The following is a 27,637-nucleotide window of genomic DNA, read 5'->3' on the forward strand; positions in this document are numbered from 1 at the left end:
GACTAGAAAACAGCCAAGAATGACAAGGATAGTTTTGTTTTTTTGTCTCTCTTTGTCTGTGTGTGTGTGTGTGTGTGTCTTTCTTTTTCTTTGCCTTTTTTTTTTATTTTTCAAATAATTAATCCAATACTTTCCACTACCTTTGGGTTTCTTCTGCGTGCATGCTCAGTATAGGTAGACTCGACAAGCGATGAACGAGGCGGAGGCGGAGGGAGGGGTAGAGGCAGGGAGGGAGGGGGCGCGCAACGCCTCAAGGCCCCTGACGGATTGGCAGACTGGCTCCTATCAGTAGGTAGAACAAGTAGAGGTCCCTTTCTTTTTCTTTTTTTATTCTTTTCAGGGTGGAGAGCGGGCTGCTCCGACAACCCTAGCCACCTGGCTGTTTGGTTGGTGCATCGGCTTCTGATTTGGAGTTTTTTCTTCTTCTTTTTTCTTCTTTCCTTTTCTTGCCAAACAACTGTTTAAAATTGGTTTACTAAAAAGTTTCTCTGCTCTTTATTCTTGTTTTCATATTCCTTCCCCCTCAGACCCTCATCGGATGCCTCGTGCTGTCCGCTGCTGATCCAGGTACTTGTCCAATATATTTACGGCAGACGCACAGCACAGCCCATCGGCTCCACTACAGGCGCTACAGGGGATTTACTTCCAGGGCCCTCGCCACTTCTTACTGAGTACAAGACTGTTTGGTACTACGAAAAGGGGACACGACAACCCAGCGCTTGCCATTTTTGATGACGAATGGGAGCAGCATAAGTAAGAAAGAAGAAGAAGAAGAAAAAAAAAAAGAAACCAACCTCGGATCAATCCGCTATACTCTTGTTTCATTTTCTTCTTCACCTTCCAGTCGAGACCCTGCACATCAGGCCAATAAAAAAACGTTCGTCTCCCAGCCGTTGCCATGTTGACCAAAACTCTAATCAAGAAAATAAATACGTCATTTCCTCAGTCTCACCACCCCCAGCACTACTCAGTACACAAAGAAACACGCCAGACAATGACGGGACGCATAGACGCTAACTTTAACATGCCGAGAAGGAAAAGGAAAATAAATAAAAACAACAATAATAGAAGTAAAACCAAAACCTCCGTCAGTACTATTAGCACAAGGCAATAATGCCTACGGATCACCCACAGATTACTGAGGACTCTTACTGGTATAACCAGTAGTGACCCCCTTGCCGGCCTCGTATTGGCCCTCTTCTCCTGCTTGGAAATGACGGCATAACATCGTACATACCCGGCCGGCCGTGTCCGGAGGGAGGGAGGGAGGGCACCCAAGCAAATTACTCTATATCGAAATCAACAATGGCCAATAGGGACGGGGCACATTGTACTCTGTCCTACTATTAGTTTACTGAGTAGCCCGCCTAGATCCGTGGCTCTCCCATCAGTCCATCATCATCATCAGGCCGTCCGTCCCCATCTGCGCTGGAGGTCATCACTCAAACACGTCCTTGGCCCGCCCACACTGTGTAAATATTTTCCTTTCTTCGTATCCAGAAACACGGATCGACAGCGGCGTCCTGCGTGTCCATGCACATGGCAGTACCGGTATCCGCACCCGGTCGTACATAGCCCTCTTCTCAGCGGCAGCTGTGTGCATTGTGTCCGGGTAAAATAAGACAGAAGAAAGAAATAAACTTGCACTTGTATCATATGGACTGTGGCCCTTTGTCCCAATCTTGAGCTCGTCTGTCGGGCTCGCCAAAAAGTCAGCCTCGTTGGAGGAAGCCCTGTCCACGCAAGGGCTAGATCCAAGGCTGCAGCGCAATTTAAAAAGAAAAAAAGCCCATCTCACCAATCGCCATCTGGCATGCAGCGCTAGCTAGATTCTGCCAGTGATTATTATGACCCCATTAGCCACAGAGCCTCGCGCGTGAGGCTCTCGTTGCGCACACAAGTCCATTTTGGGACAAATGTTGATTATTCGTTGGCAGTTGGGTAGCGAGGTAGCGTTGACTTGCCTGCTCGCTCGCTTGGCCAAGGCCGAACCGGCTGCCCACCCACTGTGGCGGTCGCTGCGCCTCGCGCCAAATTTAGAAACCTTTGGTGCCTGTGGGCAGGCTGACCAGAGCATCCACCATTCATCCCATCGTGGGCTCGCAGAATCTTAATATAGATTTTTTTTTCGTTGCATGCGAATGGCTTATTTTTCTTCCACCTTGTACGCATCTTGCATGTGGAGACTTGCACTAACTCATGCCAGATTGACTGCGGACAGCCTAGCCAAGGTCGCTCGCTTCGTGAATTACATCATCTCGTACCTGTATCTAGATATCGACCATGCGACCGAATCAATGATTTGAACGGCCAAGTAAAATCAAAGGAAGAAGAAGAAGGAAAAATAAAAGAAGGACAGCAAACTACCAAGTAACCTGCCGATCGGAGTAGTGCTATTCGGCTCTAATAGACCTGGCCATCTCTGCGTCTTGCACTGTGAAGAATGCTGCCTGCACGCCAAAATCACCTTGGCCTCCAGCCTCCCTGCCTCAAGCATGTCCCATCAGCAGCATGTTGCCGCCTCGGTACTTCCCAGCGAAACGCCTAGAAGTCACCCGAAGCGCAACCCTCGAATAATGTCCTGTTCCTTGCCGCCACAATCGCGTCGCTAAAACTTCATCATGGCCTCTGCCGACCCTGACCGCGAGCCGGGTCCCGGCGACAACGCATCGCCACCGCCGCAGCCCTCATCCTTCCGCGGCCGTCTCCAGCTCCAGGACTTTATGTACCAGCCCGGGGATGCCCCCGTGCCCCGGCGCAGCGCCCGTCACGCAGCCGCTGCCGTCGCTGCCGCGTCCACCATCCGCGGCACGACCCCCTCGCCACGGAAGCGCACCCTCAGCGCCTCCGCCTCTTCACCTTCCTCCTCTGGCGTCTCCAAGCCGGCCGCCGTAGCAGCCGCTGGCAGCCGGAAGAAGGAGAAGGAGAAGAAGACGAAGACGACGACGACGACGACGACGGCGACGGCAGAGACGACAACGACGGGCAAGGCAAAGAGGAAGAAGCGGGCATCCTCGGGCTACGCGCCGCCGTCCACGTACGCGCACCTGCCGCTGCTCCCCGACGCCGTCTGCGAGGACCTGCTCGTCCTCTTCGTCGGCCTGAACCCGGGCCTGCAGACGGCCCGCACGGGGCACGCCTACGCGCACCCGACCAACACCTTCTGGAAGCTCCTGCACACCTCGGGCGTCACGCCGCGCCTCTGCTCGCCCGACGAGGACCGCCGCCTGCCCGCCCTCTACGGGCTCGGCCTCACCAACATCGTCGCCCGCCCCAGCCGCAACGGCGCCGAGCTCAGCAGGGCCGAGATGGACGACGGCGTCGCCGCCCTCGAGGCCAAGGCCCGCCGGTGGCGGCCCGAGTCCGTCTGCGTCGTCGGCAAGAGCATCTGGGAGAGCATCTGGCGCGTCCGCCACGGCGGCCGCCCCGTCGCCGCCCGCTTCCGCTACGGCTGGCAGGACCCCGCCGAGAACATGGGCGTCGTCCCGGGCGGCGGCGGCGGCGGCGGCGCCTGGCCCGGCGCCCGCGTCTTCGTCGCCTCCAGCACGAGCGGCCTGGCCGCCACCCTCTCGCCCGCCCAGAAGCAGGCCATCTGGGACGAGCTCGGCGCCTGGGTCAAGGTGCGCAGAGCCGAGAGGGAGCTCGAGGCCGAGCGAGCGGCGGCGGCAGCGAGTGCCTGAGCCTCGCATTGAACGTCCAAATACTTGCATGCACATACCACATACAAACCATATATTACGATTTTAGTTGTCAATCAACAGCACGCCGCATCTGCCAGAATATCAGAGTTCTATTTTTTTTTTTTGATATTTTGTAAAGCTAGCGAATATATCTGCAGTGTCCATCTAACAGACGGCTCTCGCTCTCTTTTCCTTTCCCTATTAACAACGTTTGCTGCTGCCGATCCAACTCCGTGACGCCTTTTTCTTTTTAAATTCCAAACTGTTCTACCTACACAAAGTGCCCACTTGCGCCGTAGCGTTTTGTAGTGCGTACTACAACACTCTACTTCTCCGTTCCTATAGAACCTTTATTGATCGAGCGGCCCAATCACTACTTGCAGCGCTTCTCTACAATGTTGGCGCCGTTCTCTTCGTACTCCTTTCTCGAAATCCACATCTGGTGGAACGTGCCCAGGCTGGCCAGGATGCTGCCGCCGATCCAAGGGGCAAAGCGGCGCTCGCTCGTCAACCCGGCCGCGTGGATCTTGATCTTGAGGCCCGGGTACATGGCCGTGAGCTCGTTGTTCAGGCGGTCGTTGAAGCCGTTGATCAGGCTGGTGCTACCCGTCACGACGACATTAGCGAGCAGGTTGCCCCGCAGGTCAACGTCGATAGCGCTGAGCGACGCCTTGATGAGCTCGGGAATCGTCTGAGCCTTGGTGAGGCGCTCCGACTCGGCCACGGGCAGGCCCGCGTTCTCGTCAAAGAGACCCTCTGTCACCTTAAAGCGCTGCTCGCGCCACATCTGGTTGTACCCGTCTGGCATCTCAAACACCCGGCCGGGCTGGGTCTTAACGTAGTCCTCGTTACCGGGTGCGCCGAGCTTGCCAGGTCCGCGCCACACTTCGACCACCGACTCCTTGAACTCGGTCAAGGTGCGTTCCTCCTCGTACAGCTTGAACGAGTCGCTGACCTGAAACGGGAACTTGCGTTCGCGGTACTGCGCAGGCGCCAGGGCATCGACTGCAGTCTTGTTCTCAATCAGATAAGTGGGAACCAGGTTGACCTGAGGCTCTGAAGTCTGCCACAAGTTACGGATCTGGGAGGAGAGCCAGAGACCGCCTGCTGGAGAGCGTTGAACCGAGCGCTTCAGAACCATACCGTCGTGAATAGCAGTGACTGAGGTGTTGGCACCGCCAACGTCAATGACAAGAGCAGTGGCCTTGCCCGCCGCGAAAGCCGCCAGGACTGGCGTCTTGCTAAGCCAGAACGCGGGGCATCCCCAGTTCTCCATGACCAGCTCGATGGCCTTTTCTCTGTTCTTAGGCGTGTTCCATGGAGCCTCTGTGATGAGCAGGGGGTTCTCCTGTAGTGGCTTTTCTTGCGCCTCAGCCTCCTCCATCGCGACGTCGCCTTCGGTGTCGGCTTCCTTGGGCTCGTCGTTGAGCCCATTCTTGGATGGGTGTGTCGGCCGTTCGGGTTGCAGACGCTTGATTAACATATGCTCCCATACCTTGTTGGCGACATCCCAATCCTCAACAATGCTATCGCGGTTCATGTAGTTGCGGATCTCAAAATCGGCGCGTGGAATCAGGCACTCGTCGCCGAATACATCTTTGGGCGGATCGCTCGTGACATGACCGTAGAACGAGGGCAGCACAGATTTGGGGACGTCTTCGCCGGCAAAGCCTGCGCGTGTGGTGCAGTACCCAGGGTCGAGCACGAGGGCTGATACCTCATCTGTGACAGGGTGTTAGTGGTCGAGAACGCCGTTGCGACAGGCGCGAGCCGCACGCGAAGGGAGAGGGACCCGTCGTACCTCCACCGTAAATGTCCGTCGGCTGGGCCGTTGTTGGCAGAGGCTGTTGCGCCATAGTGTATGCAGTTGTGATGATGTGCGATGCGATGCTTGGACGCCAATTGGGCAGGGTAGCGGTTAGCTAGACTTGATCGCGCTGCAAAACTGGTTGGTGGTTGGCGGATGGTATGAAGCCAAAGCTTCAAGCGCCCACCGAAGCTGCCTGGTGGGGATGCATGACTAAGCAGGTGTGGATGTGCTCCTACGAGCCCTTGAAAAAAGCTCACGCCAGCACCCTTAATTTTTTTTCCTTCTCTGTCCTCCCAAGCTTGTTCTTATCCTCACGGTGAGAAGCTCTTCCATCTCGCGTCGAAGATTGGCGCGTGTGATAGCTGATAATACTATGAGTGTAAGTCCCATCGAGATATATTCCTTGCACTACCTCCTCTTCCATGATGAATTCGCATCCTCGCTTCAGAACCGCTGCGATTGACACAGCTTGCTGTGTATGATTACACAATGCCAACATCTGATCATTTACCTCTTTCATCTACTTCCGACTGCCATTTTCTGCTATGATTGCAAAGCTAATGCAAAGACAGAAGCCATGATATCTCGTAACTGCTTGCGGCAATGCCGCCGAGTAGCTGGGCACATTTCGCGTATGCACCCAGTTCCTGTGCGCAGCCTCGCGCTATCTAGACAGAACGTTCAGACCTTTGCCTCCGTAACCGATGCGAAGAATGGTACACCGGCAGCCCCAGGAGCCCGCGACGAGACCGAGCATGCCTCGCCGTTTAAGCAGCAGCGAAGGGCCGACTTAGGCAAAGATCAGGCGAGTGAATCGCCCCTGTACCCCGAGTCGTATCCTCGCATCGAGCCATCCGAGGCTCGCATGGCCGTCCCAGAGTTTCTTGAAAGCGAAGAGAATGAGTTTTCTCAACCTCTCGTTAATCTGGTTGGCCGTGTACGCGCTAAGCGTGTCGTTGGCAAAAATCTCGTCTTTCTTGATATCGTAAACGAGTTTCAAAAAGTGCAAATTGTGGTGAATAAGTCCAAGTGTGTCGAACCGAGCGACAATATCTGTACACACAACTCCAAAAAGTTTCAACTTTTCAGGTCGCTCATCCAAGTTGGCGATCATATATGTAGGCCCTCATCCTCTAGACTTCCCAGACATGGTCACCTGTGCTGACGCTGCCGCAGCCGTCAATGGTGTTCGTGACCATACACCTGCAGGACTGTTGACTCTCGCTGCAAGAGAGATCCCAGAGCTGCTGTCGCCAACCATGGAACAAATCCCCGATGTCCTCACCGACTCCAAGACTAAGATGCAGGACCGCCATGTAGACATGCTTGTCAACAAGGAGACTCTTGATATCCTACGTCTTCGTTCAGAAATTACAAAACACATGCGTGACCATTTTCACTCAAAGCGCTTCCTCGAATTCCAGACCCCCATATTAGCAGAAAACGCGGGAGGCGCGATTGCTCGACCCTTTGTCACCCGCGCGACTGAGTTTAAAGATAAGGACCTGGCACTTCGCGTCGCTCCAGAGCTCTGGCTGAAACGCCTTGTTGTTGGTGGTGTTGACAAAGTTTTTGAGATTGGGCCCGCCTTTCGCAATGAGGGTGTTGATGCCACACACAATCCTGAATTCACAATGTGTGAATTCTACAGCGCATACTCTAGCCTCCCGGACTTGATTAAGGAGACGGAGGATCTTCTCAGCAGCCTCGCCAAGCATACACAAAAGCTTATCGAGACGCAACTCACATCTCTCCCGCCGATCGATCTGCAAAAGTTCAAGCGCCCTTTCAAGCAAGTCGAGTTCGTGCCCGCTCTAGAGGAAGTTACTGGCATTCGCTTCCCAAAGTTGTCTGCCGAGGATGCACTGCCAGAACTTCTCGCTCTCATGAAGCTGGCAGGCATCCAAATCCCTGGCGACATCCCGACTTCCCTGCCAAGACTCCTTGACCGACTAGCGGCCATGTACATAGAGCCCAAGTCATTTGAGGAGCCTCTTTTCATCACCAATCATCCGGCCTGCATGTCGCCGCTGGCCAAGAGCTTCCTCTGCCCGAAGACATACCAATTGGTTTCAGCTCGTGCTGAGCTATTTGTCGGCGGCCGGGAACTGGCCAACATGTACGAAGAGGAAAACGACCCCAAGGAACAGCAACGCAAGTTAACTTCGCACCGCAACTTGATCAACATGGAAGATGGAGAGATTGGTATCAACGCTCCCGCGGAGGAGTCAGATATCCAGGAGCCTCGGGACGAAGCGGCCCTAGAAGATGAGACAGTGGTGGAAGAGCCGTTAGAAGAAGAAGAGACAGATCAAGATGTCTTTGACAATCACATGAGAACAGCTGAGGAGGAAGACGAGTGGGCTACATCGCCTTTGGATCGGAGCTATATCAAAGCACTAGACTATGGTCTGCCTCCAACCGGTGGCTGGGGTTGCGGTGTTGAGCGTTTGGTGATGCTATTCTCTGGCGCCAGCCGCATTAGCGACTGTCTGAGCTTTGGCACAATCCGAAATGTCGTTGGGTTGTCCTCTGACGCGGCCAAGAAGGAGGGTGGCAATTCTTGATGGACTGTATAACTAGAAATAGCGACAACATCGCGTGTACATCTACGCTGTGACCTTGTATATTAGATATTAGATAATCTAGCATTGAAATCTCGTAACATCAACCTTGCAACAGAAAATGCATTTTGAGCATTGTATGGGCAACAAACAGTACCGTGCATTAACATCAAAGTTGAAGATGATATAGGATATAGAGGATATCTAAACGATTAAAAAAAGCGGCCCAACATATCACCCCGCCTGGCCCAATATTCAAGAGTATAAATGCGCGAATCGAAAGTACTAAAAACAAGCTTTCCACCTCCTTTTCCCCGGGAAACTATAGATCACAAAGGTGCTCTCATTTGCGGTGCGCGTTTTCCGTTTGCAGCATCTGTTCAGGCACCCAAGATGCCGCCAGCAATCTGGAAGAGACTGGAGACGAGCTTCTCGGTGACGCCGCCCTCCTGGACGGTGGAGGAGTCCTTTCCGGTGAGCCAAGCCTGCACGGTGGCATCGTCGAGGCCCTTGGAGAAGTCGGTGCTGGGCGGGAGGATCTTGATGGAGACGCCGCCGGCGTCGGCGTCGAAGACGACGGCGCCCTTCATGTAGCCGTCGGTGGGACGGGGGAAGTAGTCGGACGAGCCGCCGCCCGAGGCGAGGTGGACGGTGCTCTTGCACTTGGTGTCGCCCGAGGCGAGGACCTCGAAAAAGTCAAACTCGCCGCACTTGGGCCAGCAGCTGCAGCCGTTGTACTGCGCCGAGCGGGGGATGTCGGCGTTGAGAGACCAGACGGCGGGCATGTCGCCGTTGAAGCCGCGATCGCCGTCCAGGGGCATCTTGAAGTGGAAGAGGAAGATTTTGTGAGCACCCTCGAAGCCCTCTGCGTGTTCTCACCGTTAGTCTTTTATTCTCTCCTGGCGGGTGCTCGTAGCTTTTTGGGGGAGGGGCAAGGGCACTGGGATCCTGTGCCGACTTACTATACGCGACGTCCTTGGCGCGAGAGAAGCCGCAGCTGCCGTCGCAGGGCTCACCGCTAAAGATGGCAAACTCCTTGTTGGAGGGGATGTCGACGTCGGCGAGGATCTGCGAAGAGCTGGCGCCTCCGGTGCCTTGGGCGTTGAGGAAAGAGAGCGAGTTGCCCCAAACACTATTGTTCACACACACAAGAAATACGTATTAGTCACAAGGCTTTCTTTTTATCGTGCCCATCGGGGACCGGCGTGGTGGACTTGCGTGTCAAAGAGGCCGGAACCCTGGCCTCCGTAGTTGCCGAGGAAGACGAGGTTCTCGGCTTCCTGGGTCTCGGCGTTGTAGTACGAAGTGCGGTCCCAGTCCTTGCCCGAGGCGGCAGGCTTGGGTTTCGGGGCGGCGGCGTTGGCGGCGTTGGCGGCGTTGGCGGCGTTGGCGACCGGAGCGGATGCCGGCACGGTGGGGGCGGCGGCTTCCGGGGCGGCGGGCGCGGCCTGCGTAGGGCCGTACCAGACCTTTTCCCAGGAGACGACCTGGCCGTTGATGGTGGCCGTAACCCACTCGGCTCGCTTGTGCTTCCTCGCCTCGTGGAACTGCTTGTGGCCGTGGGTGGCGCGCTTGACCTTTTCGGCCGCGACCGCCTCGCGCCGCTGCTGGTTCTTCTTGGACAGCGTATAGGCAGCAAACTCCTTGAGGTGGATAGGGCCGCGGAAGTGCATGGAGAGCTGTCACGGGGGGGAGGGGAGCAGAATATGCCGTGTTAGTGCTTCAAAGCTGACTTGCGCGAGGGCGGAGGAGGGGGGGAATTTGGACTATCCGGTGCAACAGCAATGTTTTTGCCGCATCATTGACATGGATGGGGAAGAAACTGCAAGGAGAAAAGGACGACGTACACCTTCATCTAGAGGAGAAAGAGGCCCCTTAAAGTTCTTGGTCTCTCTCTGGCACTCGCCGCTCGAGCTCATCCCCTTGATAGCCTCGTAGCTGCCAGCGCCACCGATGCCCTGGTACAGGATGTGGTTGACGGCACCGCAGAAGTAATTGCCGCCTTCATTGACAGCATTGCCGGTACACTGCTGCGTGAGGCCACCCGCCGCAGCCATGTTGGCCATGGTGGCCAGCGCAATCGTAGTGTACTTCATTGTCAGTCTCTCGTGGTGTCGACGGCTTATTCGTTGGGGGGGCTTGGTATAATGAGGTCGTCACAAAGACTGCTGCGTTTCTCTCACTTTCGTCGCAAAATATAAATGGTTTTTTTTCTTCTTTCTCTTTTCAAGATTCCCAAACAGTATTAAAAAAAGGAGCGACAAAACAAAAAAAAATTTCAAGTTGCAAGAGATGGGGACAACGAGGGCGAAAGACTAGCTAAACGGAGAATAAGATAGACTGCACAGGGACCGGCATCAATTATATGGGACGGCGAGCGAGATATCACCCCAGAGGCCCTGGACTTGGCGCTGGCCCCAGGAGAGCCCGCGGTGGCGCGAAAGGTGAGCATTCTGTCTCTCCGTCCCATTGGCATGGTGGTTGGTCAACGCGCACCATTCCTCCACCGCGAGCTCGACCCCAGCGACAGGCTCGCCGCGAGGCCGCCCCCCCTCTAGACCCGGGGCCAAGTACGGAGTAGTTTGGATAAACAGGCACAAAAGAAACTTTTGGTCCGGGTTCTTCTCCACAATCACCGACTTGGCGCGCCAGGGGGGGGGCAAGCAATTGTTTCCTTGTGCTGAGGCTAAGGGCACAGAGCGTGGATTATTGGCCAGGAACCAAAGGACTCGGAAGTGATTGCGGTGGAGAAGTCAGAGAACAGCTGGAAACTGGTTGAGTTGGCGGGCGAGCTCGTCTCGTCTGGGGGGATCAATAATACTAAGTAAAGGATCCCTCCCTCCCTAAGTAGGAGACGATGCTCTGTTGGGAAACCAATGGCCCAGATGCCGGCGATGCAGGGAGAAAGCTCGTGTCAGTGGGGAACAGGCGAATCGCTAGATTTTGCTTTACTATTACTGGTACTGATATACTGGTATGCGACTGAATTCAAAGTTTCTCTGCCTCCCGTCTTTTGTTTCGATGCCACAGGGCACCCAATCAGCGCTCGTGAGAAAAGAAACAGACTTGGCTGCCGCTTGTGGCTAACCAAGTTCTGTCTTGCTCGTACCAGATTTCGTCTACTGCTTCGTTAGGGAGGCCTGGTCTCCTGCCAAGGGTGGCGGCGTAGTAGGGATATTATTTAGCAATAGCTCTATCCGTACTTTATGTGCGGAGTACACAACCAAGTATACATAATATTGGTAGATCTATAACGACCCTTTTACGGATCAACCCTCCCTACTGGTAGAATAGCCCTTCTAGAACAGGTGGCTAGCGAAAAAAAGTTGGACTCAATTACGAGCAATCATCCCCCTTTTCGCAGGGGCACCATAGCATATGGTGTGTCATTGAACACGACGCCAGTTTCTTTCTGTCCTGCCTCTTCCACTCAGCTCCCCTCTTGTCCACGCCGAGCCGCCGCCACAGGGTTCTGAAGGAACGTGGACCCTGACGTGCCGAGACGCGCCGATAGAGTTTATTAGCTAGTAGTTAGCTAATAGTAGCCTCCTGGGAATTTTTCGAGCGGGCTGGGCTCTCGTGGCTCTCAACCCCGTCAAAACTCCACGCCATTGGCGCGCCACGAGACCAGGGGTGACCCGGAGAGGGTTTGCTTGGCAACCGCCGGCTGTTATTAAGATTACTTATAATTCGCTTCGGCGGGGAGAGAACAGAGCGCGGTACTGGTACGGAAGTAGTAGTACCAACCTGTCAGCCTACTTACTGAGTAGTAGCATGTTGTATGGAGAGCTCCAAATCTCGGCGCGCGATAATATCGGGATTTTTTTTTCTTGTTTTGTCTTGACCTACATGTGCATCTATGAAACTAGTGACTGATCGGACGGGCGAACTGCTCGTGTCTTGCACCGAATTTCTTCTTTTTATAGCAGCTTTCTCTAGGTCGGGTTCCCTTGACGCCGCCCGCTTCCTCGCTGGAATGCGGGCAAAGCCATCCACCAGCATCCAACCCCCCCCCCGCGCGTCATTGCGTCGAGGCGGTTGGTTGCCGTGGTGCGACGCCGTGATGAATGTCTGACACAAAAAAAAAAAAACCAATGTGCTCGCTGCATCGCACCAGCCTCCCACAGACTTGGCAATTCTCGCGGGCTGGGCGAGCCTTGGGGACGGCGTGGTCCATGGGATCCTTGTTGCGGAGTAAACCTGCGAGACATCCCGGTTGGCTCTCGTCCCCTTGCAACTTTTGGAAAAGTGAACGGACAAAACTCTTTCACAAGCTCATTTACCTTGTTGTATCGATTTGATCTGTACGGTAAGCTGTTTCGCCGGCGCTGTAGCCAAGCCCTTGCTCGCACAGATCAGCGAGACTAATAAAATATCGGCGCAAACAAGAGCTCTCTCTCCGCCAAAGCACTTTATTACTCTTTCTTTCTTTCTTTCTCTTGGCTTTGAATTGGCTTCTGTCCCAGCTAGTCGAATTTCCTTTGCAGCCGCGTCATCGCGTCGGCGCATCGCCCCCCCTGCAATCTACTTTCCCTCAGGTGTGAAAGCCAAGACTAATACCAAGAGTCTCGGCAAATTGCTAAAGCACAGCAAATTTCTTTTTTTGTTGTCTGTATTCTTCCTCTTCAAAGCACAAAGATAGTAGCAAGAAATAGGGGTCACCGCAATCGCAGCTCGCTGGCAAACTGTAAAAGGGGCATCTTCATCTTCGATGAGCCTACAACTGCCTCGATGGCGAAACTACCCGGTCTAGACCATTTCAAAGTAGCAGAAAGTGGCGGGAAACAAACGTCGCTTTTACAAAACTCTTTGTATATGCCTGGTTAAATACATAAATCCACGTAGAAGAATATTGCTGGGCCTAGTCATCAATACCTCCCCACTCGCCATCCTCATCGCCACTGTCGCCGTCTTGCTGTGTTTTTCGGCGTTTGCTTCCCTCGATGGCGCCGCGTCTGTTATTCTCCTTGCGCCGCTCGTAGCCGCTCGTGGAGGTGATCCTGGCCTTGGTCGTCCCGGTGCGACGCGACTCGACGCCGCGCTCGCGCAGCTTCTTGCGGTCCGCCTTGTTGACCCTGGGCAGCGCGTCGAGCAGCCACTTCTGGACGCTGGCGTCTTGGCCCGTCTTGCCTGCCTGCCTCTCGCTCGCCGCAATCACGTTGGCGACCGTCTTGACGAACGGTATGTCCTCCTTGGTGTAAAACGTGACGGCGATGCCGCCCTCACGTCCTGCGCGCCCGGTGCGGCCGGCGCGATGCACGTAGGCCGCGCTGGAGCCGGGAACGTCGTAGTTGACGACGCCGTTGACGCCAGCAAAGTCCACACCGCGGGCAAGGACGTCTGTGGTGATGAGCACCCAGATCTCGCCGGCACGGAACTTGCGCATGATGGCGGCCCGCGCGGATTCGGGTAGGCCACTGTGCAGGGCAGCGATTCTGGTTGAGCCGCCCGCTTCCAGTGGTATGTCATACTTGAGTTCTTCATGAAGAGCTGTCGCTCTGTCAATGGTTTGCGTAAAGACAATAAACGGGGGGCGCAGAGGAGGACCCGAGTCGTCTGCTGTCGTAGGATGTAAAAGTTGGCGCAGGGCAAGTAGCTTACCCTGCTCGCTAGCAGTGTATGTAAGTTTATGAACAATGTTGGGCACGGCCGTATCCTTTAGGCCGACAACCAAGCGGACAAACGGCTTAGGATGGATGCTCAACCCATCGGCCCTTGATTGTAGTTTGTCCGTAATGACAGCTTCAATGTTGGACCCCATCGTAGCCGACCAGAAAGAGACTCGCAGATTCGCGTTGGTGCAGGCGGACCAAACACCCATTGTCTGCTCGCGGAAGAGCACATCCAACAGTACATCCGCCTCGTCAAGAACCAGATCTCTGACGTCGGGCAGCACGCGCTGAGTCGTCGCAGACCCAGAAGTAAGGAAATTAAGTAACAGCTGCGGCGTGGTAACCAGGATATCAGGCTTGGCCGCTGTTGCTTTGTTTTGGCGCTTTGGGGTCTCTGGCTTATCATCTCCGTCTTCGTCTTCGCTCTCGCCTTGATCCTCTTCATCACTCGCACTGTCCTCGACTACCTCCTGCTCCTCTGTGTCCAGGTTCATCTGCTTCTTCATGGCCATGATCTTGATGCCGGTTCCTTGCAGCAGTTTGAGTCCCTCGTTCACAATCTGATGGGCCAGCTCTCTTGTGGGGACCAAAATGACAGCCTCAAGCTCGTGTCGTGTCGTCGTCGCCTCGAGGTCGTCGGGGTTCATGCCTCTTCGTCGCATGATCTGGTTGATGGCTGGGATCAAGAAACTGATTGTCTTGCCACTTCCAGTCGGCGCCACTGCCAGAAAATCTACACCATTCTCCAGGCCGTCGGCATCGCAGTCTCCGAGCGCCTGCTTCGGCTGAAGAAGCAATGGCAGGCTCGCTAGCTGCACTTCCGTCGGTACGCGATAGCTCTGCGCAACCAGATTCTCAGAAACGCGTCGCGAGATTCCATACGTACTTCGCAGTTGGCCAAACGTCTCGAGTGGTTGTGGAAACAGCTGTGTCTTTTTCTTCTCGTCCTTTTTGGGTTCCTCGGCGGCCGCCTTCTTCTTCTTGCTCTTCTTGACTTTCTTGGGTTCGTCTTCCTGCTTCGACATGAGTGTCACCTTGAGACGGTGTGACCTCAAGATCTGTCGGCACTCGTCTTCGCTAATTCGCTTCGCCGGTTTGAGTGCGGTGTTCGTGGCCCGCTCGCCGCCTTTGCTCTTGGAGTCGTGTGACTTGGATTTCGAGGCGTCTGGTTCGGCTTTGGGGGCGAAGAAGTCAACTTGCGGCAATTCCTCCGCCGCAGGGCCGTCGGGAGCCTGCCTTTCCGTTTTGGGCCGCTTGCGCTTCTGCCCACGCACCTCGTCATGGTACAGCTGCGGGTTGGTGGCCGCGACGCCGGTCGACGAAGGTAATTTGGCCGGCGCACTTGCAGCATGTCCTACACCCTTTGTCGTGCGCTTGGTCCCGCGGGATAGCACCTTGAGGATATCCATTCTGCTCCGCAGGCTCTACAGAAACAGATATTGAAGGGGCAGATGTCAGCCGTTCGGGTGTGCGCTCGTTTCACTGTTTGTAGGGAAAATGGAAATTTTTAAACGGCGGCAGCATCAACTTTTTTCTGGGTCCCGAGCTTGGTGGGGAGGTCCTGGGTGGAGTCGGGTGCTATGCGGCGCCGACGACTACCATGAAATACAACGACCTTTTACTCGAAAATGCCATACTATTGGAGATTGAATGAGGCTTGGTTTGATTTGGTGTTTTGCTCTTGCTCCAGTCTTGAAACTGACGCCGACGATATCTTGTCCCAACCGAATTTCGGCGATTATTAGGAAATAAAAATCCCGGTATGAATGCGTACTTGTACTTGATCAGCCCGGTTTCTGTTACAACAGTCATCGCCTTGGCTCACTTTCCTACAAAGGTCCACGTAGTGCGATTGCAAGCACATCACAGACGATTCGAGTCTTGACACCCTATGTTGTATCTCTTTTTAGTGTCTATTCTGCCGCTGGTATACATCAATAAATCCTGCCAACCCCCTTCCTCATAGCGCTGCTCAGAAATGCACGTATACACAAGGACCGGTTTCTAGCCCTCCAAAATTCCAAGTTGAAAAAAACGCCGCTGCCATGTTGCGAAGCCATATAATTGTATCATGGCTCAAAAAACCCCGTCACAAAACAATGTACATAAAAGGGCAAGAGCGCCGCACTGATTACGTCGTCCTCGTCCACAGATCCTCCTCGTCCTCGTCGTCCACATCCCGCCCCTCGCCGTACAGCACCTCGCACACGGCCGACAGCGGAATGTCGAGCACCGCGTCGGTGCCCTCGCTCCAGACGTCGCGCCAGCGGAGGCCGCCCCGGGCGTCGAGCTTGGGCTCGCGGCTGGCGTGGCTGCCGCGCAGGCGGCCCTTGGCGTCCACGACGGCGAGCTGCCCGGCGTCGTCGACGACCGTCTCGACGCGGTGCAGCGGCAGCGTCAGGATCTCGCGGTTGTACGACGCCAGCGCGACGTAGATGTAGCAGAGCGCCGTGACGAGGAACGCCGGCGCCGCCAGCGCCCACCACCGGTCCGGGTAGTAGCGGATGCCCAGGCCGTGCAGGAACGGCGCCGGCAGGTAGCTCCACAGCAGGTACATGAGGAACGCGAAGCTGCTCAGCAGGTACAGCACGAAGCCGTAGTACTCGTACGTCGGCACGCGGGGCGCCGCGTGCGGCACCGCCGTCGCCGCCGCCGTCGTCGTCGCCGCCGTTGTCGTCGTCGCGTGGTGCTCGTCGTCCGAGGCGTCGGGCGTCGTCGGCCGCGACGGCCGCAGCAGCGAGGTCAGTGACGGCGACGGCGGGAGGGGCGTCGGCGGACGCCCGTAAAAGGGCGGCGCGAAGAAGTTTTGCGGCACGGGGCCGGCGGGCCGCGGCGGGGACTCGTCGTCGTCGTCGCCCGAAGAGCCCGACGAGCTGTGGTTGTCGGAGAGGTAGGCATCGCCTTCGTCCGATGAGGCCGGCATTGTGTGGGTTTTCTGTTTCCTTCTTTGGTGCGCTGTGCGCCGCGCGCGCGTGTGAGCAAGACGGTTTGGTGGTGATGAATGTTGCTGAACAGGGGTTGAAGCTTCCGAGCTTTCAAGTGCTGCGACAGCTCTATTGCGACAGCCCCACCCGGGCGCCGCTTGTGATTAAAAGAAAGAATGCTCAACGTCTCATCCACAATGAAACTTGTTCTCTTTCGATATTATTATTTACACGGGCACGGCCCGGATTCAATCCATGAAATATGTCTAATTTATACATGATAATCGTTGCGGTGATCTGTTCCTCTACCATGCCTTCTTTTGCTAGCCGTCGATTGGGCATCGATACTCTCTGTCACGCGCAGGCCCTGTGCCATTCTCCTGTTTATCTTGTACCACATCCAAACAGCTCTGGTGATATATATGACGGCAGGCCAAAACGACCAGTGGGCCAAGAGGGGGATCCCTCCCCACCGCTGTCGTGCCCGTGATTGCGTCCGCTACCTGGTCCTTGTCCTCAAGCAGCATGCTCACGGGCCGGGTATCCAAGCTTTTGCCTTTGCCCTTGCCATCCGCATCCGTGCCCGGCTCGCCACTGGCACGTTGCTTCTTCTCGAGGCGTCTGGCGTCCTCCGCGGCCTGCCTCGCCTCCCAGGCCTCAAAGACGGCGCCACCTGCAACGCCAGGACCCCAGACACGGCGGCCGCAGTGCTCACAGGTCGATCCACGCGGCCGCCACCCTCGCTGGCGCAGCTCCACTGACTGGCTCACATTCACGAACAGGCTTCTATCCAGCAAGCGGTTGGAGAGACGGAGAATGGATTCTTCGTAAGCGTAGGCCGAGAAGATGGAGGCCAGGACGCCGCGCAGATCGGCGAGGTTCGGGGAAGTAGCCGCGGCGTTGGCAAGAAAGGCACGGAGGATCCTCAAGAAAGAAAGGTTGGTGCCGCCGGCAGCGAGCAGCTTGGACGTCGACTGTCCCGGACTCTGGCCGGACGTAGACGCAAGTAAAGCGGTAAAGGTATGCTGTACCAGCGATCGTAACAGTGTCAAGAGTCGCTCGCCGTCCAAAGATGCATCGGCGACAGCCTTTTGAATTTCGGGTGAGATTTGCTTTGTCAGCTTGACAGCTGACTCGATTAGTTGCAACCACAGCGACTCGTCGGTGGTGAGGGCTGGTTTTGTATCTTTCGCGCTTTTCTGTACTTGCGTGACTCTCTTGGTTGGCTTCTGCTGGCCTTGGCAAAGCCAAATTCCGACGTACATGTACTTCTGCAGGCCCTGGAGCAGTTCTTCGATTGAGGCTTGCAGATCGACTGGATCTTCTTGCCAGTCTGCGGCACCCGACAGGACGCCTTGAAGCGCCGACTCGAGTGTACCAAAGTGTGCAACCAATCGCTGCATTGCCTTTTCTACCAGTCCATCGCGTGTCAGTATTGCCACGGTCGCATCCACAACACCAGTCTCTTCCATGGTGGGTAGAACTTGATCCAGTCTTAGATCTCCTGCTTGGACGCAATTGATGTAGTCCGACACATGTGAGGGCTCAAATGTACACATGAGGCGCACATACTGCTCGATGAGATGCCGGTCTGGCGGCATCTCTTCTGGAAGCTTCTCGCGCTCAGAGTCCAGCAGCGTTTTGAGATAGGCAAACTGAAGGTCCGGCGCATCAGATGCGCTTTCGAGGATTAGTTTTTGAGTCTCGGTAGCCTCTCCGGCCAGCACCACAGCGGACTTTTCTGGACTCAGCTCTAGCAAGTCTCTCGCATGATCAAGGATGGCCTCGTGGATGTCGTTGCGTTGTTGGAAGCCCAACTTTGTGGAATATCGTAAGCAGCCGGCAAGGCATTCAAAGACTTGGTCTTGCTCGTCCGGATCCTCAAAGTAGGTGCGAATCAGCGTTCCAAATTGCTTATCAACCTTGAATATGCGTTTCAGGATGCGATAAAAGCCTGCGCTCTTGAATTGCGGCAGCAGAGCAGTCATATCCGTTGGATGGTAGACGGAAAGCAGGTATTCAGCACTCAGCTGCGCGTCCTCTGCCAAGTCCTGACCGGGATAGTTGCACAGACCTTCGAGCACTCTCGAGAGAGTCGAGCCAGAGAAGAGAAGGTACTGGGGGAATTTAGGCAAGTTTCTTGCGATAAACATGTCCAAGTATATGGTGTCCGTCGCGGCAAAATCTTCAGGGTTCATGACATCCAGAAGAATAGACAAGATGTATTGTCGGTTAATCGTTTGCCCGAAAATCTGTTCCTCGGGCATGTCTATTGGCGAAGCTCCATTCGTCTTCTTGTCCGGAGAATCATTGAGAAACGGGTCTTCAAACGCCTCGTTGAGAGCGCTCAGAAAGCTCGGCGCATCGTAGTGCAGGAGAAGCCTTAGGTACGGGAAGGAAGGTTCGAAGTCTCCGGGTCGTGTGAGAAACGCCTTGCCACTGCCTTTGGGCCAGGTAATTGTCTGCCCGGAGAAGAAGAACCAGTATATCTCAGCTTTGGCCTGGGTCGCTATGTCCTCGTCCATCGGCTCGCCATTGGGATATATTCGGCTCGTTAGTGTGTAAGAAAGGTAAGGAAATATTTTCACAGCGTTGACGCTGTTGAAGTCTTCGCCAACATCGTTGCTGGCAAAGCTGCCACTGGCCATGATCGGCACTAGCAGGCTGAGAAGCTCAATCATGGGGGTTACATAGTCGCGGATGGCCTGATTCCAGACATAGGTCAGGGCATCGTAGAGACTGTGCTGCTTGCACAGTAGTGTGATTTGGTCGAGATCGAGCGTAGCTGTCTCCATATGACAAATCATCTCTTCGAGTCTGCTCTCCCAGCCCTGCGCAGCATAGTGACTGACCATCTCCTTGACCACGACAGGCGGAATAAAGACAATGGACCTATCGAGTATATACGGCTCGAGCACCTCGAGAAAGATACCCGAGACGTCGGCGTCCTCGTACCATTCAAACATGTCATCCAGTAAAAAGTCAATATTGCCAATATTGAGACAGGCTACAAAGCAGGTCTCGGCTAGTTGTTTCAAGTGGGCGTCATCCGCAGCACTCTGGTCCCTTTTGCGCTGGGTGAATGCATATTTGAGAGATGCGCTGATGATTTCCAGAACCTTGTCCTTGACCATAGTATGCCGTTGAGCCTGATCCTCTGGCAACCCAACCGTCAGCTTGTCCGCGTCACCCGTGTAATAGGATGTTGCCAGGTGGATAGCCCCGAGGTAGTCGCCATGCTCCATCATGGCAATCAACCGATCGGCCCAGTTTGAAAGAGCGCCCAACGAGATTTCGTTAAATCCCAGTATGAATATCCTGCCCTTGTACGCCTTGAAGCTCATGTAGAATGCGTCTGCCACCACCCCGTGCATAGAAGGGTCATCCTCATCCAGCTGCTCCACCAAACTATGCAGCTGCTTCGAGTAGAGATCTTTGTGGTACATGTAGCGCTGCATTAGGTCAAAGGCCTCCGTCATGCGCATAGTTCTGTCCTCGAGCACAATGAGGCGCTGCGAGATGGTGAGCACCGTAATAACAGACCGGCTTAGCCACTGCACCGCAACAATAGCCTCCTCGCACTTCCATCTGCTACGCGCCTTGAACCGGAGGCTCGGTGGCTGGTCCTCATCTTCGCCGGGCACTTCAGTGACGTCGAGTACTGTCAGCACATTGGACCAGCAATACGCCAGCTTCACCTTTGATATGTCGCTCCTGCTGACGGGATCCGGCGTCTTTAGCTTCACGGCGGGGAACCAAGCCAGGCATCCCGTCATGGTGCTGTGGGCCGGGACGTCTTTTGGCCGCGCTGATTTGTGTTGAGTCTGTGCCACCGGCGTGGTAGACACGATGACGAGTAAATATGGCGTGAGCATGGCTGTCAGCCCCAAGATATCCGTAGCGCATTCGATATTTCCCAGTGGCAATGAGGCGAAAGCCAGCACGGTGCTCGGCTTCACGGGCTTGCCAGCTGGCTTTGGCGCGTCGGGGTAGCGACCAAGAATCCTCGTCGTCTTGACAGTTCGGCCCAAGGCTCCCGTGCCTCTGGTTGCAAGATGCGAAAAGGCCATTCCGCGGTCGTCGGCTGAAACCAGAGCCGTATGTCGCGTGCCCAGGAATCCCAGGTGAATGACGGACACATTTGCGACGTGCCCGTCCACTGTGCGATGCTGCGCGTCGCTCTTCTCCAAGTGCAGTATGCTGAGAAAGGGGCGTGACGGCCGTGACGTGTCCCAGGTGAAGATGCTTCCATTCGCGTGGCCGCCCGCAATCGTGGTATGATCCGCCGAGACGGCAATGGCAGTGATGGGGCCGGACTCGACAGCCTTTGTTCCCGGACCGATGATGAGCTTCAGGTTCTGGCTGTAGTCAAACACCAGGATGATGCCCTTGGAGGTGCCTAGCACGATGGAGGCCGAGACGGCGAGACAGGTCGGCGAGCCAAAGTTGCGTCGCCCCGACTCGGAAAAGGCTTGACCGTTGAGCTTCTGCAGGCGCGTCCAGCGGACCACCTCCCAGGGCGGGGTCGTCGTCTCGGTGTCCGGACCGTCCATGTGAAAGTTGGAGCTCAGAGAGATGCTCCGGGAGTGCCCGCCGAGAAAGGCCGGGGACGGGGAGCGCGGGCTGCCGGGGCCATACACGCTCGGGGAGGAGAGGCGTGAGGAGAAGCGCCGGTCAAAGGGGCGGAAGGACGGCGTCGGGCTGTTGAGATACGCGCGGGAGGCGACAGAGGGAAGGACGCTGCTGCCGGGCGAGGACATCTGGGAGCCCTGTTCCTGCATCTTAGCATAGGTTCGTCGGCTAGACGAGGAGCTGTCACGAATGTGTGCGTACCTGTATTGAGGGCGATATGCCCTGTCCGGAGGTGAGCGAGTCGACTGGGCTGCGCATTCGCCTTGGCGTGAGGTCGACCGAGTCGGCGTCGACGGAGCCGAGCTCAGAGCCTTCCTGCGGCGGCGGGAGAGCCTGCCCCAGCTTTGTCGGCGTGCTTGCTGTGCTTTCACCTCCAGGGCCCGCACCGGCCCTATCCTGCGCGTCATCGTCGCCGTCACCCTCGCCGGTCTCGAGCTGCGGCACATCAGCTTCGTCATGCTCGTCGACATGGCCGGCGCCATTGACAGCTGTCGTGCCGCCGGCGGTGGCCGCTGCCTCCGCAGGCGCGTGTACGTCATCCGACTGCTCTGGCGCAGCGGCTGTCTGTTGCTCTGAATCTGACATGACGCCGCCGGTCGTACTACTTCATGGTTTCCGGTGGGCGGCTTGGTCGGCGAATTGGGGGGAGGGGGGTTCGTCGTTTGGCTCGGGGTTGCGTGGTGTGTGTACCCGGGACCGCCCTCTCTCGGCCGAGCAACTGGGAAAACAATTGCGAGAGCTAAGAAACAGGGCTGGTAAAGCAGGCTCGGAATGGGGTATAGCGTGCGTTATATCGTCGTTAATTAAGCTGCGAGTAGCTGTGAATGTTGGGCCCTGGGGCCTGGGCGGCGTGTCGTGGTTGGAGAAGGAAGAGGAGGCTGGTGGCTGGTGGGCTTTTTGGGGGAAGCTCTGACGACGTTGCACAGCTCATGCCACTACGAATTAGAGGCCCTGCCTGCTGCGTAGCTCGCCTAGCTTCGCCCAACGGTGGCGGTCCCGGTGTTACTCCGCCACAAGGCGGCCTTGGCAAGACGCTGTCCAGTACCACGCAGTGGCCGGAGACCCTCATCGATTCTTTGTATTATTTGGCTGTAACATGCTCTGTATACCAGCAGTACAGTTGGAAGCTGGAATCGAGTTTTGCATTCTATTCATATTCAAGTTGTAGTGTGCCTGACCTTGGTCAAGCGAGCCTGTTACGGCTGCCAGCATGAACACGAGAGATGGCATGTGTAATGGTATCGAAAACAGAGGAAAAAATCTAGATGAGGAGCGGAGAGTTCAAATTTTGATTGCTCAGTTCAGTAAGGAAAGAAAGCCAAAAGAATAGCCACGCTCAGTCACATCTCTGTACGAAATGCCATTCCCAGCTACGACGACCTGGCAGGGTAGCGATCGCCGCTACGTCACTCGGTCAGCCAATCGCAGCACAAGCGCACACTCACTCACCCGCGATGCCTCTCTCCACCCCGTTCAAGTCAGACCCTTTTCCCTCTCTCCTTCAACTCTCAGCCAACAAAGCCCAACATGTCTTCGATAGGGCCGCAACTTCCATCCCAGACCTCTGCCAAGCGCAAACGCACCCCTGAACCCGGCGACGACAATGGCGCGTCCTTGTCCTCTTCCAAACACGCCCGCAGCAACGCCGACGAGATAGACCTCGACGACGACGATGACGGCAGCGACGGTGGCTACGGTCCTAGTGCGCCCCCAGCCTCCAAGGCATCTCTCGGCCCCTCGTTGCCCCCATCTGCCGTCACGCAAGACAAGGACGAGATTGGCCTCGACGACGACTCTGACGAGTCTGACACTGGTCCTGCGCCGGCGCCAACCCCAGCAGCAGCAGCAGCAGCAGAGCAACCCGCCGACACCCCCGACTCCGATTCCGACTCTGACGACTCCGACGACTACGGTCCTGCGCTCCCCAGCGCCGGTGGCGGCGCCCGCCGCGGCCCCATCGGCCCGGCCATGCCTCCGGCCATGGACTCCTCCGCGCCGACCCGCGACGAATGGATGCTCGCGCCGCCCGTCAGCAGCGGCTACGCGGAGCGCGACCCGACCAAGATGAAGGCGCGCAAGTTTGCCTCCAAGCCCTCTGCTGCGCCGACATCCACCAGCGGCGGCAGTGGCGGCGGCGGCGGCGATGGCGGCCTGGCCGCCATATGGACCGAGACGCCCGAGGAGAAGCTCAAGCGCCTGCAGGACGCCGTTCTGGGCCGCTCCGACGGCAGCGGCCGGCCGGCGGGGGAGGCGGCGGCGGCGGACGCGCGCGCCCGCGATGAGGACGAGCGGAACCGCAAGATTGCGGCGTCCATCGCGGCGAGCCGCGGAAGGAGCCTCTACGACGAGCACCAGGCGGGCAAGCAGAGGAGGAGCGGCGCCGGCGCCGGTGCCGGCGGTGCCGGCGGCCCGAGAAGGGGAGGCGGTGACCAAGAGGAGGACGACGACCCGAGCAAGAGGGCCTTTGATCGGGAAAAGGATATGGCGCTGGGCAGCAAGATTGGGACGGCGCAGCGCAAGGAGCTCGTGGCCAAGAGCGCCAACTTTGGCGGGCGATTCCAAAAGGGTTCGTTCTTGTAGCATGCACGATTTCACGTATCCCGCATCACCGGTGTCGGTGGCCGGTCAGCTACACATCTTGACACACTTGCATTGGAGTTGTCGTTTGCAGGAACGCGATCAAGACGATGAAAAGTGTCGGGCACGCTGTAGCTTATATAAATATATACATCGCCGAGGAGAGGCGGCTATTTAGTACGCCGCATAAAAGCCAAACTCCGCCGCTGTCAAAACATGAAGAAACAATTGAACCATCCCAGAAAACATAACAAGACGAAAACAATCAATCAAAACCCGTGGCTACCGTATCCGTCCAGTTACAATGCAAGCTAAGATAAAAACAATAAAATCAGACGGCATATTCCAAATCGACTCCAGACTTTGCGCAGTTGCATGCATCTTGTACAGGTCAGGTCGTGTCGCTCACTCCACGAAGTGAAAGAAAAGAGATTGCGACAGTACAGAGTCCGTAACACAGCGAGCCATCTACTGCATAGCCATCTCTCAGACCATGGATAGACGGCTTCTCCCCCTCTGGTGGCCTGGTCCCGTGGGATAAGTGACAGGTAACAATATTTTGGAGCAAGAGGCGGCCCAGTGATGTGGCAGGTCACAGCGCCGTTTCGATGCGAAAATGTCTCCCCTGTTTGAACAATGCGGTACAGCATCCTGTAGGAGCAACATGGGCAATGGAGGACGGTTGCGATAAAGATGTCGTTAAAAGTATTGGATAGGTTCGGCAAGGGTGGTTTACGCCGCCATCTGCGGTCTGGTGCCAGACTCTAATTGACTAGGCGTCAATCCTGTGGTGGTTGGAGCCGCCTGCTCAGGTTGGGTAGTGTTATTCCTGCGGCCGAAGCGCAGAGCCGAGCGGACTGACGACACCATGCTGTTACTGAAACTCTCAGTGGGTTGTTGCGCAGGCGTCTCTGCCGTGTTGGTGTTGGTCCTTGAGCGTCGACCAGCGCGTAGGGGGTGAGACGAGCCGGAGCGGAACCAGGCGGATGCAAAACTAGTAGGCATATTCATGCGCGTATTGCTGCGCGGATCCAAGCTAGGGTTGGTCTGGGCAGCGGCATCGGCATCTTGGTTGGGTCGGGGTTTGGGCGTATAGTAATCTGCTTTGCAGAGCGGGCAGCAAGCACGCCGGCTCGTCAGCCAAGGGTCGACGCAAACAGCGTGGAAGGCATGACCACAGGTGAGGCCACGGATATCGTCGTCATCCTCAAGAGTATCGATACAAATAGCGCAAGAGTCACCAGGGGCGGCGAGGCATTCGGGTGGTAGAGCGGCATTGATATGCTCGTCATCTTCCTCTTCATCGTCTTGGTGGCTCTCGACTCGTTGCACGTCATCAGGTTTCGTGGTGGCCGCGGTTGATGTCTGTCCAGCAGATTCGACGGCGTCGGCATTGTTGATTGGCTTGTTCTTTTCGGTCTCCGACGGCTTGTCGTCGGGCCCAGTTTCAGTACCAGTAGCGGGCTCTTGGCTTTTGGGAGCGGGATCTGCTGCATCGGACGATTGGTGTTCTTTCGTGGCAGGGATAGCGGCTACGGCCTCAACCTCGTGGATGCTGGTTGGTCTGCTGGCTGACAAGTCTACACCACCAGCGGTAGGCAATCCTTCTCTAGCACGCTCGATGACCCAAGTTTTGTACTTCATCATGGGGAACTTTTCATTGACCTCGTCCATGGTCATGAGCTTCTTTTCGCGGCGGCGGCGATGGGGTCTAGGCATGTTTTCCAGAGGCAAGGGCTCGCCGTCCTCGCCGAGTCGGGCGCGGTTACGGGCATTGTACCGGAAGCAGTACTTGACACCGACGATGATCCTGTGGCACGAGTTAGGACCTTTTAACCTGATTGAGGTGGCAGTATTGGGTTCTGCAGAAGGCAGAGCCGCAAGTAGGGATCATATTACCAGAGGTTAGTAAACACGACGCCAAAGCCTAGCGCGACGAAGAAGAGAAGCGGCGAGCTGCCTCTGTCCTTGTTGCCATCCGAGTTCTTATTGTTCTGGAAGTTGGAATCGGTGGGCAAGCTCGAAGTGGTAGAGATGACGGACGAGTTGCTGGTGGGAGACGGAGTATCGGTGGCGGCCCGAACAGCGACACGGGTGGCCTCGATGACGAGGTCGGTGAGAACCGCCATGTTGGCGATTTGAGCGAACGGAGCGGTTGCAGAGACGGGTAGGCAATCGCAGCGGCGGATCAGGTCGACGAGAGGTGAAAAGGGCCTAGAGGCAGCAAGACGGGGACCTCATGAAATTTAGGCGGGCACGGCGCAGTGATGAAGCGCCCGTTTGAGGAGCAATGTCGGCGACGTAGGATCCGTGGCAGTGTCGCTTGGCGCGGGATGAGCGGGCGGCGAGGCCTTTGTAGACCGGTCGGAAGGAGCGGAGGCGACAATGAATTTTACCGGGGGGGGGGGGGGGGGGGGGGGGGGGGGGGGGGGATAGATCGATATCGATGATGGTCCCGGGTGAGCGTCAGCAGTGACAAATCTCGAAATGGAGCGAGCGACGACGAAATCTGCGTCGACAGCGAGAGATGGATGAAAGGATGGAGGAACCAAGTGGGCGACGGAGGCTGGACTGGCAGGAGATGGATGGGGCGGTGGTGGTGAGCGTGGACGACGAGGGTTGTTGGCGTGGACTGGGCTGGACTGAGACTGGGGGGGGGGACTGGGGCCTTGGAGCACTACTCAGTACTACTGAGTAGGACAGTTAGGACAGTTAGGAGTAGGCCTGGCTGGCTGGATGGCTGGCTAGCTGGCTGGCTGGCTAGCTGGGGGGGGGAGGCGTGACTTTGCGGAGTGCAGCGAGAGTGGATACTCGGTCGGAAGAGGAGGTGGCGCTGGTTGGATGGTGAGGGGACCGAACGATGGCCAAGTGGTGCCGTTTATTTTAGGTGCTTGATTAGCAAAAGGACGGGGGAGGAGGGAGACAGGGAGGAGGGAGGGGGACTGTTTCGATTCACATCTTTTTGAGTGTATACGAATGAATCTTACATTTTCGCTGACATGGAGGCTGTGGTGCATTGGTAGCTACAGATTACAGATGATCTCCCTCTGGTACCAATGGCCTCCGTAGGCCTTACTTGGTGAGTAGGTTACAGGTGCTTGGTTGGCTGGTAGGACTCCAGGAGCAGCGCTGCATGCAGGATGGTCGGCTCCACTTGTCCCGTCAGTAGCGCCGGGCGCAAGTGAAAACTACTCAGTACAGCGCTAACAGCTTTGCGGGCTCTGTAGCGGGGGGAGGGAAGGCCCAAACAGTGGCCTGCCAGTACTTTAGTACCTACCTACTAAGGTAGTCAGTACTGTGCAAGTTGGTGGCGGCGCCGCCCAATCCAACCATGACGCAGCCACAGTGCTCTTGGCTGTTTGTGGCGAATAGAGCATTGGATTCCAAATAAATAAATAAAGTATATTGAAAAGAGAAGAACAAAATTGTGTGTTCGAATCGAGAGAAACGGTTCTGGCGGCAAACGATGATCGCCCCCCCGTATCGCCCGTGCTACCATCATCGGGCTGGCCATCTAAGTAAGTATCGGACGGCTGCATCGCCAAACAAGTAGCCTCCCTCCGCAAGCATATACAGGCCGGCCACAAAGACAACCCGACCAGGTATATTGATGACCTCGTTCTTGCTTTACCCGTACGAGGCAAGAGCCCAACGATTGACAAAAAAAGACGCCTTCTCAAACTCCGTCTCTGTCAACGACCTGTGGTCAGAGTGATGGAGTGATGTGGGTACTCGGGACGAGCACCTACTAACCAACTAACTTGGTAGCTTTATCCACCAGGCGTCATCGAAACTGTTATTAGGTACGGCACTAGACAGATGCATCTCCGCGTTGGCT

At 56.1% G+C, this 27,637-nt stretch overlaps 9 protein-coding genes across 9 annotated transcripts; 3 read left to right on the top strand and 6 right to left on the bottom strand.

Moving 5' to 3' along the window:
- Positions 1 to 2,621: 2,621 nt before the first annotated feature.
- Positions 2,622 to 3,680, top strand: V2A60_007654 (uracil-DNA glycosylase-like protein; the record flags this gene model as incomplete). The annotated part of the gene is made up of 1 exon (XM_083258937.1): positions 2,622 to 3,680. The coding sequence occupies one exon, from the start codon at positions 2,622 to 2,624 to the stop codon at positions 3,678 to 3,680; it is 1,059 nt and encodes a 352-aa protein (XP_083115063.1).
- A 373-nt stretch (positions 3,681 to 4,053) lies between these two features.
- Positions 4,054 to 5,536, bottom strand: V2A60_007655 (actin family; the record flags this gene model as incomplete). The annotated part of the gene is made up of 2 exons (XM_083258938.1): positions 4,054 to 5,402; positions 5,482 to 5,536. 2 exons carry the CDS (start codon positions 5,534 to 5,536, stop codon positions 4,054 to 4,056), a joined length of 1,404 nt encoding a protein of 467 aa, XP_083115064.1.
- A 588-nt stretch (positions 5,537 to 6,124) lies between these two features.
- On the top strand, positions 6,125 to 8,057 carry V2A60_007656 (uncharacterized protein; the record flags this gene model as incomplete). The annotated part of the gene is made up of 2 exons (XM_083258939.1): positions 6,125 to 6,608; positions 6,667 to 8,057. The coding sequence occupies 2 exons, from the start codon at positions 6,125 to 6,127 to the stop codon at positions 8,055 to 8,057; spliced, it is 1,875 nt and encodes a 624-aa protein (XP_083115065.1).
- A 377-nt stretch (positions 8,058 to 8,434) lies between these two features.
- On the bottom strand, positions 8,435 to 10,150 carry V2A60_007657 (putative TOS1-like glycosyl hydrolase-domain-containing protein; the record flags this gene model as incomplete). The annotated part of the gene is made up of 4 exons (XM_083258940.1): positions 8,435 to 8,919; positions 9,017 to 9,186; positions 9,273 to 9,733; positions 9,902 to 10,150. 4 exons carry the CDS (start codon positions 10,148 to 10,150, stop codon positions 8,435 to 8,437), a joined length of 1,365 nt encoding a protein of 454 aa, XP_083115066.1.
- A 2,765-nt stretch (positions 10,151 to 12,915) lies between these two features.
- On the bottom strand, positions 12,916 to 15,075 carry V2A60_007658 (RNA-dependent ATPase ROK1; the record flags this gene model as incomplete). Its single annotated transcript, XM_083258941.1, has 1 exon — positions 12,916 to 15,075. One exon carries the CDS (start codon positions 15,073 to 15,075, stop codon positions 12,916 to 12,918), a length of 2,160 nt encoding a protein of 719 aa, XP_083115067.1.
- A 722-nt stretch (positions 15,076 to 15,797) lies between these two features.
- V2A60_007659 (uncharacterized protein) lies at positions 15,798 to 16,589 on the bottom strand (the record flags this gene model as incomplete). The annotated part of the gene is made up of 1 exon (XM_083258942.1): positions 15,798 to 16,589. One exon carries the CDS (start codon positions 16,587 to 16,589, stop codon positions 15,798 to 15,800), a length of 792 nt encoding a protein of 263 aa, XP_083115068.1.
- Positions 16,590 to 16,913: 324 nt separating this feature from the next.
- Positions 16,914 to 21,807, bottom strand: V2A60_007660 (uncharacterized protein; the record flags this gene model as incomplete). The annotated part of the gene is made up of 2 exons (XM_083258943.1): positions 16,914 to 21,359; positions 21,424 to 21,807. The coding sequence occupies 2 exons, from the start codon at positions 21,805 to 21,807 to the stop codon at positions 16,914 to 16,916; spliced, it is 4,830 nt and encodes a 1,609-aa protein (XP_083115069.1).
- Positions 21,808 to 22,749: 942 nt separating this feature from the next.
- Positions 22,750 to 23,802, top strand: V2A60_007661 (GPALPP motifs-containing protein 1; the record flags this gene model as incomplete). Its single annotated transcript, XM_083258944.1, has 1 exon — positions 22,750 to 23,802. The coding sequence occupies one exon, from the start codon at positions 22,750 to 22,752 to the stop codon at positions 23,800 to 23,802; it is 1,053 nt and encodes a 350-aa protein (XP_083115070.1).
- Positions 23,803 to 24,531: 729 nt separating this feature from the next.
- Positions 24,532 to 25,928, bottom strand: V2A60_007662 (E3 ubiquitin-protein ligase RNF103; the record flags this gene model as incomplete). Its single annotated transcript, XM_083258945.1, has 2 exons — positions 24,532 to 25,609; positions 25,699 to 25,928. 2 exons carry the CDS (start codon positions 25,926 to 25,928, stop codon positions 24,532 to 24,534), a joined length of 1,308 nt encoding a protein of 435 aa, XP_083115071.1.
- Positions 25,929 to 27,637: the final 1,709 nt, after the last annotated feature.

The sequence above is a fragment of the Cordyceps javanica genome, chromosome 5 (assembly GCF_051103115.1).
Source record: "Cordyceps javanica chromosome 5, complete sequence".
Taxonomy (NCBI): domain Eukaryota; kingdom Fungi; phylum Ascomycota; class Sordariomycetes; order Hypocreales; family Cordycipitaceae; genus Cordyceps; species Cordyceps javanica.